Raw genomic sequence first — 12,500 nt, 5'->3', positions numbered from 1 at the left:
GAGTCTGTCTGTTGTTAGTGACAGAACAGACAGTAATCTAGTGCTTGGACACACAGGAGTAACTAGTCTGTCTGTTGTTAGTGACAGAACAGACAGTAATCTAGTGCTTGGACACACAGGAGTAACTAGTCTGTCTGTTGTTAGTGACAGAACAGACAGTAATCTAGTGCTTGGACACACAGGAGTAACTAGTCTGTCTGTTGTTAGTGACAGAACAGACAGTAATCTAGTGCTTGGACACACAGGAGTAACGAGTCTGTCTGTTGTTAGTGACAGAACAGACAGTAATCTAGTGCTTGGACACACAGGAGTAACGAGTCTGTCTGTTGTTAGTGACAGAACAGACAGTAATCTAGTGCTTGGACACACAGGAGTAACGAGTCTGTCTGTTGTTAGTGACAGAACAGACAGTAATCTAGTGCTTGGACACACAGGAGTAACTAGTCTGTCTGTTGTTAGTGACAGAACAGACAGTAATCTAGTGCTTGGACACACAGGAGTAACTAGTCTGTCTGTTGTTAGTGACAGAACAGACAGTAATCTAGTGCTTGGACACACAGGAGTAACTAGTCTGTCTGTTGTTAGTGACAGAACACAGTAATCTAGTGCTTGGACACACAGGAGTAACTAGTCTGTCTGTTGTTAGTGACAGAACAGACAGTAATCTAGTGCTTGGACACACAGGAGTAACTAGTCTGTCTGTTGTTAGTGACAGAACAGACAGTAATCTAGTGCTTGGACACACAGGAGTAACTAGTCTGTCTGTTGTTAGTGACAGAACAGACAGTAATCTAGTGCTTGGACACACAGGAGTAACTAGTCTGTCTGTTGTTAGTGACAGAACACAGTAATCTAGTGCTTGGACACACAGGAGTAACTAGTCTGTCTGTTGTTAGTGACAGAACAGACAGTAATCTAGTGCTTGGACACACAGGAGTAACTAGTCTGTCTGTTGTTAGTGACAGAACAGACAGTAATCTAGTGCTTGGACACACAGGAGTAACTAGTCTGTCTGTTGTTAGTGACAGAACAGACAGTAATCTAGTGCTTGGACACACAGGAGTAACTAGTCTGTCTGTTGTTAGTGACAGAACACAGTAATCTAGTGCTTGGACACACAGGAGTAACTAGTCTGTCTGTTGTTAGTGACAGAACAGACAGTAATCTAGTGCTTGGACACACAGGAGTAACTAGTCTGTCTGTTGTTAGTGACAGAACAGACAGTAATCTAGTGCTTGGACACACAGGAGTAACTAGTCTGTCTGTTGTTAATTACAGAACAGACAGTAATCTAGTGCTTGGACACACAGGAGTAACTAGTCTGTCTGTTGTTAATTACAGAACAGACAGTAATCTAGTGCTTGGACACACAGGAGTAACGAGTCTGTCTGTTGTTAATTACAGAACAGACAGTAATCTAGTGCTTGGACACACAGAAGGAACTAGTCTGTCTGTTGTTAATTACAGAACAGACAGTAATCTAGTGCTTGGACACACAGAAGGAACTAGTCTGTCTGTTGTTAGTGACAGAACACAGTAATCTAGTGCTTGGACACACAGGAGTAACTAGTCTGTCTGTTGTTAGTGACAGAACAGACAGTAATCAAGTGCTTGGACACACAGGAGTAACTTGAGCAATTTCTTCAAATATCAAATGGAGAACTTGAAAATAGAGGCAAAATAAGTGCTTATTTGACTTGTTTAAAAAAAGGGAGCTTGACAGGAAATGCTTTGAATGGGGTTGTGGTGAGCATGCTGGCCGGTGAGAGAGGAGGATTTACACCTACCTATAGAACACACAACATCAACGTGTTCAACACGTCAGGAGGAAGAGGATGTAATGCAGGGAAAACATCCAAGCCCTATCCAGACATCGATATGAAGGTAAGCACAGTACATCTGATATAGCTACTCTAGCACCGGTAAATAGCAGCACAGTGAAAGACCTGATCAATGCTCCAACCAGACATGCTCTCAGCCCACCACAGGCCTTACAGTACAGTTAATGTGAGAGTGTGTTCACGGCGTGGAAACACATCAATATCCTTAACATCGGTAGGCTGCAGCTACATCAATTACCACTGCAGAGCACTTGTAACCTGGTTTCTCACTACTCTGCTACCATTAGGACAAGTGCATCGACCCCCTGCATGGTGTGTTTGTGCGCACCTGTGTGTCTTCTAACTCACCGCTGAGCTCTCCTTCCAGAACCTGCTCCATGTGTCTCATCATGGCCTCCAGGTCGCTGTCCTGAGGAAGAACAAAGGTCAGAGTTCACACTCAGTTATCGTTTATTATATTTACAGCTGTTTAACTTGGCATTTCGATACAAACGACATGGTCAAATGGTCATCATAATACATGTGCTGGAGTATCCTGAGTATGTTTCACCGGTATAAAACAAACCTAGAGAATCATTTGAGCAGGTGTCCAAACAGTCCAACTACACACAGAGAGGTAGTGGATCTCAGGAGATGGAGGTCAGTGAGCTGAGCTGCACAACAACAACAAGCACACAGCAGCTCTCTCAGGGATTCCCCCGACCCTGTCAGATATGTCAGGTAGGGGTTCCGATCCCCTCCCCCTAGAGACAGCAACAGCCAATCACACTGTCTGTATAGACCTCACATCCCAGCATCCCCCTCTCTCCGTGGCCCCCAGGGTACCACACCACCACGGCACCGCTGCTGAGGAGAAATGCAAACATCAGCCATGAGACATCTTTCAGCTGTCAGATTGTCAGAAGGAGCTCCTCTCCGTGGCGTCACAAGACAATTTCTCCATTGATGAGGCTCCAAGGGGCCAGGAAACAGCAGCTGCTGCATGGCCTCAGTGTGTGTTAGACCCTGGCTGGACTCTCCTGGGTACAGCAGTGTGATGTGTGCCACATCCATGTGACAAAGGAGGGGAAAGAGGGAGTCACCCCCGTTACCCTGCGTTACTGTCATCCAACAGGACGGCGTGGAGAACCAAATGTCGCAGCGCAAGCTAAAAGGAGCTGGAGAAGATGAGTGAGTATTTGGATGAAGCCACACTGGCACCATCTCAGAGGTGAGGCGTGCAGTGCCCTATTATAGAACTAATGAATTTGTGGGAAATGTGTCTTCATCTAGGAGGACAAACCTGTACAAGCAGGGAGTGCATGGTTAAGAGAGAACTAGTCTAAACCGTCTCCACTGGATTCACTCTGACACCACCACAACTGAAAGGCTACATCCAACTACCTGCCAGGCTTATCCCTGGCAACATACTCATTTACCAACTCCCAAAGCTGAATTCTTCCTTTTTATTTGCTCGCTTTGTTATTTTCTACCTTTCTCCTTTCTCCTGTCCTTTCTCCCAATAGTGACAAATAGTTTTAATCTAGCTTGGCCTTCCTTCTCTCATGGTGCAGTGGGAAGAGATTGGGTTGCAGCCTTGAGATATCCCCTCATGTGTGTGTCAGGGGAAAGAGGGAATATATTTTTTCTCTGCAAGGGGGGGGGGGGGGTAGAATGCTGAATGCAAATCATTGCATAAATAAATTAAGAATTAACTAGCTTCTCTCGGTTTGATGCAGTCAAGACAGGTATTATGTAATCAGATGGGATGATAAATAACTAGCAAGAAGTTAGTCTACTAGCGCAAGTTAACAGTACTTGCCGTCTCTCTGTCTCTCTCTGTGTCTCGGTCTCTCTCTCTGTCTCAGTCTCTCTCTCTGTCTCTGTGTCTCTCTCTGTGTCTCTAAGCCTCACTGTCTCTCTGTATTTCTGTGCCAGCTCCCATGTCACTCACATTGCACACACAACCACACCCACACCCACACAGCCTCTCCCCTGCTCCCCTGCTCCCCTGCTCCCTAGCAGCAAAAAAAATTGCTTTTCTACTACTTCCCTCACTCGGATCGGACCGGACCTGGTGTGGACCCGGTTGAATGTTTTAAAAATGAATTGTGTCCAGCTGGGAAAGCCCCGAGTCCATTTCAAAACGGGACCTCTAAGTCCCATCAGCATTTATTCTCATCATTCAGACTATACAAATTAAAATCATGAAGTGTTTAATGTGATGTGATTTTCATTTAATTTGCATTGATGTCAGAGTGATTAGAGGGACAATAGAGGGCTGAGTACCAGACCATTCATTAGCAACCTGACAGCCGTTAGTGAGTTTGGTACCAGCAATGCATCAGCACCATTCATGTAGGCTTACAGAGCGCAGAATAGGAGGAGACTACCGTGACTCGGTGGCAGTAGCGGTGCATTGGTAAAATCACTGGGGAAGCCCAAACCCTCAAAAAGATCCATATTACAACCTATATGTTGTGATAATTGCGTTGTTTGCTCTATGACCTGCTAGTTCACATGCCTTGCCACAGTGATATACAGGCCAAAAGGCCAAGACAAGAAGACACAGTGGCAGAATAAATTCAACCTCACATTTGTTTTATCACAAAACTGGAGAGCAACCTCTGTCTAGTGAAGTCCACAAAGCATATTGCATGTACAGTAACGTAAACCAAGTTAATGTTCCCAACATTTTCGGACCACTAAACAACTATTGCTTTAGAACCACAGAGTTACTGCAAGTCGCAAAGAAAACAGGAGTCTCCACTGTTCCAGCACCATTTCAACATCATCAAATCACATCATGTGAACCGGCACAGGTTCATACATTCACATACAACGATTAAATATGCACTTACTTTTTGAAAATCTTCCTCTGATTTGTCATCCAAAGGGTCCCAGCTATAACATGTAGTGTCATTTTGTTAGATAAAATCCTTCTTCATATCACAAAAAGTCCTTTTAGTTGGCGCCATCGATTTGAGTAATCCACTCGTTCAACTTGCAGAGAAAGGAATCCGAAAATCTACCCATAAACTTTGTTTCAACAAGTCAAAATACGTTTCTATTTACTCCTCAGATACCCTGAAATGTAATCAAACTATAGTATTTCTGTCGGATAGAAGTATGTTCAATAGGAAACTAATTTCAGCAGGTGCGTAATGTCTTCATGGCGCGCAAACACGAATTTCCAAGACTGTGTCCCTCTACTAAAACTGATATTTCTTATTTGTTACAAGCCTGAAACCTTGAACATAGACTGCTCCACCCTGTGGAAGACATATGAATTGCATCCAGGGAGCTAATTTTCAATATGACCTTTCTCTTGCATTTCTAAGATGATGTTCTCTCTCAAAAAAATTCTGCTTGGTTTTTCTTTGGATTGTCTCCTACCATATCTATTGTGTTATATTCTCCTACATTATTTTAACATTTCTACAAACTTCAACGTGTTTTCTTTCCAATGGTACCAATTATATGCATATCCTGGCTTCAGGGCCTGAGCTACAGGCAGTTTACCTTGGACACATCATTCAGACAGGAAGTGGAGAAAAAAGGGGCCTAGCCCTAAGAAGTTCATTGGCCTTCTACATCTAGCTACATATTGAACTTCCATCATCTCAGGCCAAGGGCACAACAATGTATTAATTCATGGTTGGATCAGAATCACCATTATAATCATTGGCCTGTACGGAGAATTAAGTAAAAGCACAACTCCAAATCCTTATCTCAGTCTAGGGCTGGGCGGTATACAGTTTTTTGCGATATACTGGTATTGATGCACGGACCGGTTTGGGTTTTTACTTTACCTTCTATAACGGTATTTGAATGTTTGGTTTGTTAAAATGTGATACGCAATGTGTAATGTCCATTTTTATAGTTTACTTCGCTACTTGAGTCATCTCTCTCCACAACGCTTTCCACACAGACCTAGCCACGCCCCCTGTCACTCAAGGAGCGCATTTGTTCCTCGTCCAGGAGACACATACAGTCTGCATGGTCAATGCAGCAAATGCAACAATGTTGACAACAACGATGCAGTTGTTACTTTGCTTCTTAATATAAATCTACTAGCATTCTATAATTACACTATTAGCTTGTGTTTCTTACATCTGCTAACAGCTAATTTGTCTTTTCTTAGCAAGTTGTTCCTAAATCTTGTTAGCCGCTAATGCTAATTGCTAGCTAGCTAATAAATGTACTGAGTAAGAGCAAGCGTAATTAGCTATACAGCCTGATAATACCAGTGATGGTGTAGACCTAAATCAGCAACAGTGTCTTCTAAATTAAAGAGGTAAACGCAAAGCAAGAATATGTTAGCTACATGAAGTAGCTAAGAGAAAACATTCAATGTAGCCAAAGATAATAGGTCCCCTAGAAAACACATTACTTCCTACCCTGTCACAATAACTCCTCCCTTGCATTTTCATTCGTTGTCATGTCAAATAACACTGTATTAAAAGTGCCCACTATTATATTCTAACTATATAATTTGAATAGACATTCTATTTCCATGATTCCAACAGTTAACCCAAGTGTTTTGCTCTAAATCGCAAGTCAAATTGCAACATTTGGTTAAAAATAAGGCCCAGATTGCTTGCCCATATCGTGCAGCCCTACGTGGCAGTGTGGAAATGATCTCAAATGCAGAAACTGATGACAATGATGACTTTTTGGGGTTGAAGTTGAATTGAACAGTATAAAACAATCAGAATGGAGAAAGACCCATTGAAATCACTTAGAGTGTATGTGTTGCCAACCTAGAGTCACGCACTACTCTTAAAGCTAATTTAGAACTTTTATTATTAAAAAACATAAAATACCGTCAAATACCATCATACCGTCATTTTTTTATTTAAATACCGTGATATAATATTTTGACCATATCTCCCAGCCCTATCTCAGTCCATGACTAATTTAGGAAAGGGCCAATTTTAGCTAGCTGGCTAGCTAGCCACCGGAGGGCAACAATTCAAGATTTTCTGTCAATGATTTATGCTCTGAATGGGATTTGATAGGAGTGACGCAGTCTTTTTGGTGCGCCAGGACCATTCACATTTGAGCTCGCTCAGTTTAGCTCAACGCTGATTGGCACATTTTTTATACTTTTTTTGTCAAGGCAGGCCAGATGCTCGCTGGCTTCCCTTGCCTTCAATGCTACGGACGGCATCAATGTCATACTTATTTGGACCAGACAGCATCAGAAAGATGGCCTACACGTAGAGAGACAGAGGGACACTGTTTCGCTCGCTCTGATGCTTTCTCCTGTGAGATACCTTCAGCCTCTTGCGAATTGAAGGAAAATTATGAAACACAGACAAAAGATAAATTATTTTATGTTTTTTCATTTTTTTCTTGGTACATTTTTGGGGGGAAGCCTGGCTTCCCTTGGCATCCATGAATGCACGCCACTTCTCAACGGTTACATGGAATTTGACTGCGGTCATGACAACAACCCTAGATGGTCTTGCCATAATAAAAGTTATGGTATTAAATGTATAAGATATTAAGGTTAAAATACTGATATTGACAAATGTACAGATGTAGGATCTTCATTTGATCACTCTTTTGTTGATGAGAATTTTCCTGCAAAGCAGGAAATGTCCATTAATTTAAATCCACATAATAATTCACATTTCCTTTGGCTGCAGGATTATTTTCCTGCTGTAGTAAACTAGCTCAAATGAAGATCCTACATCTGTACAGCATATCCTGTGTCAGGGATTTGTTATCAGGGGTGTTCTGTTACTAAATGAGCTTGCAGTCTGGCTAGAGAAGCCTCAAGTCTCATAAGGTTTTGTATTGTGTTGTGTTCTATTGTATTGTATTGTGTTCCATTGTATTGTATTGTATTGTATTGTATTGTGTTGCATTGTATTGTATTGTATTGTTTTGTATTGTATTGTATTGTGTTGCATTGTTTTGTATTGTGTTGCATTGCATTGTATTGTGTTTCATTGTAGTATATTGTGGTGCATTGTATTGTATTGTGTTGCATTGTATTATATTGTGTTGCATTGTATTGTATTGTATTGTGTTGTATTGTCTAATAAGCCTGCAATTAGAAGGGATTAGATTGATCTGAATAATGTGGGATCATTACATTTCCATAATGCTGCATATGGGAGTTTGGACCCACAACAGAGCGCACGCAGCACATTAACACTCATTAACTACACAGTGAGGCTCGTGGCCTTAGGCAAGGTCTGGTGCTATCATTGTAGATGTAGGTCTTCAATTGATCACTCTTCTGTTACTGAGAATGCAAACCTGTAGTATATTTAAGGTTTAAAAAGGCTTCTAAAGTTTGTAATATCCACTTCAAAATGTATCAACCCCTACAAAAAACAATCCATTCATAATAATCACATAATAATTCACATTTCCTGTTGCTGCAGGATTCTTTTCCTACTGTAGCAAACTGGCTCAAATGAAGATCCTACTGTACATCTGTAAGTGAATGTAAAATCAACCTATAAAGACCAAATGTGTAAAGCACTTCTGTTGTGTTTATGACCAGGACAAGCAGAGGGAATAACCACCACGCTCATGTGTGATTTGAATATATTTATCATGCTAATCCAATGATGATGAGAATGTTGGTGTGTGTGTGTGTGTGTGTGTGTGTGTGTGTGTGTGTGTGTGTGTGTGTGTGTGTGTGTGTGTGTGTGTGTGTGTGTGTGTGTGTGTGTGTGTGTGTGTGTGTGTGTGTGAGTGTGTGAGTGAGAGAAATGAAAGTCCTCACACACCAGGACTACAAAGCCGGGAATCCCTGGGTAAAACCATAGAGTCTCATCCTGCCAAGGCGCCTTTCTGACATCCTGCCACAGAGGAAAATGACTCTCTGAATTCACATTGTTCTCGTTTGGATTTCATCAATGATGATTAGTGGTTGGCTTTTGTGCAACTCTGGATAGCAAAACCTGAGAGCAAGCAGAGGCAAACTGATTCAAATATTATCTCACTGATAAAGAGGCAAACACTAAAGTGTGCCAGTGAACAATGCTCCAAAATGCCCCGAGCCCCCTGAGCCAGCCCTCACAACAGACACATTTATCCCCCTGAGCCAGCCCTCACAACAGACACATTTATCCCCCTGAGCCAGCCCTCACAACAGACACATTTATCCCCCTCAGCCAGCCCTCACAACAGACACCTTTATCCCCCTGAGCCAGCCCTCACAACAGACACATTTATCCCCCTCAGCCAGCCCTCACAACAGACACCTTTATCCCCCTGAGCCAGCCCTCACAACAGACACATGTATCCCCCTGAGCCAGTCCTCACAACAGACACATTTATCCCCCTGAGCCAGCCCTCACAACAGACACATGTATCCCCCTGAGCCAGCCCTCACAACAGACACATTTATCCCCCTCAGCCAGCCCTCACAACAGACACATGTATCCCCCGGAGCCAGCCCTCACAACAGACACATTTATCCCCCTGAGCCAGCCCTCACAACAGACACATGTATCCCCCTGAGCCAGCCCTCACAACAGACACATTTATCCCCCTGAGCCAGCCCTCACAACAGACACATTTATCCCCTGAGCCAGCCCTCACAACAGACACATTTATCCCCCTGAGCCAGCCCTCACAACAGACACATTTATCCCCCTGAGCCAGCCCTCACAACAGACACATTTATCCCCCTGAGCCAGCCCTCACAACAGACGCATTTATCCCCTGAGCCAGCCCTCACAACAGACACATTTATCCCCCTGAGCCAGCCCTCACAACAGACACATTTATCCCCCTGAGCCAGCCCTCACAACAGACACATTTATCCCCCTGAGCCAGCCCTCACAACAGACGCATTTATCCCCTGAGCCAGCCCTCACAACAGACACATTTATCCCCCTGAGCCAGCCCTCACAACAGACACATTTATCCACAGGCTCCAGCACAGGATTATTCAACAGTAATCCCACCTGAATCCCCACCCAGATGCACCAACACTACAGAATACAAACCAGAGCATTAGAACAGGCAGAAGTAAAGAATAGAACAGTTCAAAGCTGTGTTCCATGCTGTGTGGCCCGCCCCTCATAGTCTGTCAATCATTTTGAATGTATTAAATTAATTGGTGCAGACACATAGTCAATCAAGCCTTCTCTCCTGTGTCAAGACAGACACATAGTCAATCAAGCCTTCTCTCCTGTGTCAAGACAGACACATAGTCAATCAAGCCTTCTTTCCTGTGTCAAGACAGACACATAGTCAATCAAGTCTTCTCTCCTGTGTCAAGACAGACACATAGTCAATCAGGTCTTCTCTCCTGTGTCAAGACAGACACATAGTCAATCAAGTCTTCTCTCCTGTGTCAAGACAGACACATAGTCAATCAAGTCTTCTCTCCCGTGTCAAGACAGACAGACAGTCAATCAAGTCTTCTCTCCTGTGTCAAGACAGACACATAGTAAATCAAGTCTTCTCTCCTGTGTCAAGACAGACACATAGTCAATCAAGTCTTCTCTCCTGTGTCAAGACAGACAGACAGTCAATCAAGTCTTCTCTCCTGTGTCAAGACAGACACATAGTAAATCAAGTCTTCTCTCCTGTGTCAAGACAGACACATATTCAATCAAGTCTTCTCTCCTGTGTCAAGACAGACAGACAGTCAGTCAAGTCTTCTCTCCTGTGTCAAGACAGACAGACAGTCAGTCAAGTCTTCTCTCCTGTGTGAAGATAGACAGTCAATGGAGGCTAGCTAGCTGCATCAGGACTAAGGGGAGAGGGTGTTAGCTACATCAGGGATGTTAAAATTGAGATCTATGCACCATCACATGTTTTTCATTCTCTTTCCACAAATACAAGGCTCATAATAGTTAATGAAAGTTAAGCTTCCCAGATGTGGCAATGAATGTTCCCATTCATAGTAATGGAATGACACCATACAGTAGCATGGAGGCTAGCTAGCCACATCAGGACTAAGTTATGGGGAGAGGGTGATAGCCACATCAGGACTAAGTTATGGGGAGAGGGTGCTAGCCACATCAGGACTAAGTTATGGGGAGAGGGTACTACTAGCCACATCAGGACTAAGTTATGGGGAGAGGGTGATAGCCACATCAGGACTAAGTTATGGGGAGAGGGTGATAGCCACATCAGGACTAAGTTATGGGGAGAGGGTGATAGCCACATCAGGACTAAGTTATGGGGAGAGGGTGATAGCCACATCAGGACTAAGTTATGGGGAGAGGGTGATAGCCACATCAGGACTAAGTTATGGGGAGAGGGTGATAGCCACATCAGGACTAAGTTATGGGGAGAGGGTGATAGCCACATCAGGACTAAGTTATGGGGAGAGGGTGATAGCCACATCAGGACTAAGTTATGGGGAGAGGGTGATAGCCACATCAGGACTAAGTTATGGGGAGAGGGTGATAGCCACATCAGGACTAAGTTATGGGGAGAGGGTGATAGCCACATCAAGACTAAGTTATGGGGAGAGGGTGATAGCCACATCAAGACTAAGTTACGGGGAGAGGGTTCTAGAGCATCATAGCCTACAGCTAGGTTTAAATGGTTATTGATATTCTACACAAAATGACAGGTAAAGTGCCATTATTGTCACCATAAATGACTGCATTACTTTATGAAAACATGTATGGCATCATAAAGGCACAGGTGTTACATTGACAACATTTTAACCCAACTCTAAATAATGGATTCATAATCATGGTATGCTTATTCAATGGTTGCCACCAGAGATACCATAAAAAAGCTTTTCAACTTGAGAAAAAGGCTGAGAGACACTGATAGCTGTCAGTACCACTCTAAAGGGCCACACATCTCCACATCCTTCCTTGGAACTTTCCCCCTTTCACCTTCACACAGGAGAGAGGACTTGATTGGCTCTATGTCTGTCTGTCTTCACACAGGAGAGAGGACTTGATTGGCTCTATGTCTGTCTTCACACAGGAGAGAGGACTTGATTGACTGTCTGTCTGTCTTCACACAGGAGAGAGGACTTGATTGTCTGTCGGTCTGTCTGTCTCTGTCTCAGTCTTCAAGTAGCAGGGAGAAGTAATTCAAGTAGCAGTGAGAAGTAATTCAAGTAGCTCCAGAGCTTGCATACACCGACACACACTCATGCAAGCACACACATGCACACACACACGGACGCATGCACACACACACTTCACCTGTCCATAGGTATGACAGAGGGTTTCTGAGGTCAGGGTGTCCTCTTCCTCTCTTTCCTCCTCCTCTTCATCAGTGCAGGACTCAAATCCATCCATGTAATAATACACCTCTGCAGTCTGAGGGTCCTCTGGGATCTCTACACACACACACACACACACACACACACACACACACACACACACACACACACACACACACACACACACACACACACACACACACACACACACACACACACACACACACACAGAGAGAGAGAGAGATACACACACACATACACACACATAAACACACAGACACAGATACACACACAGTGGGGAACAAACAAAAACAAAATAAGTGACGCAATGTAGGGAGAATACAGAGAGATGGATCATGGATAATACAAGCCTGATTGATTCACAACACTGAAGCAAAGATAACGCAAGACTAATACTATTGGGGCCATTTTCTTCACGGAGAACAGTATTGAAATGTAGGGTGTATCCTTTTCCCTCTCCAGAGCACATTGGACAACACACACAT

The 12,500-nt window shown here is 43.5% G+C and overlaps 1 protein-coding gene across 1 annotated transcript in view; it reads right to left on the bottom strand.

The window, feature by feature from the left end:
• nek11 (NIMA-related kinase 11) overlaps window positions 1-12,500 on the bottom strand; it is a 77,118-nt gene that overhangs the window by 20,826 nt on the left and 43,792 nt on the right. The window contains exons 13-14 of the mRNA XM_071396301.1: window positions 11,975-12,111; window positions 2,190-2,250 (exon numbers count right to left, since the gene is read on the bottom strand). Coding sequence (XP_071252402.1) covers window positions 2,190-2,250; window positions 11,975-12,111 — 198 coding nt within the window. The remainder of the gene's footprint in view (window positions 1-2,189; window positions 2,251-11,974; window positions 12,112-12,500) is intronic.

The sequence above is a fragment of the Salvelinus alpinus genome, chromosome 4 (genome assembly GCF_045679555.1).
Source record: "Salvelinus alpinus chromosome 4, SLU_Salpinus.1, whole genome shotgun sequence".
Classification (NCBI taxonomy): Eukaryota; Metazoa; Chordata; class Actinopteri; order Salmoniformes; family Salmonidae; genus Salvelinus; species Salvelinus alpinus.
The sequence above is the reverse complement of the archived record's forward strand: the minus strand, read 5'-3'. Positions and strand labels throughout refer to the sequence as shown.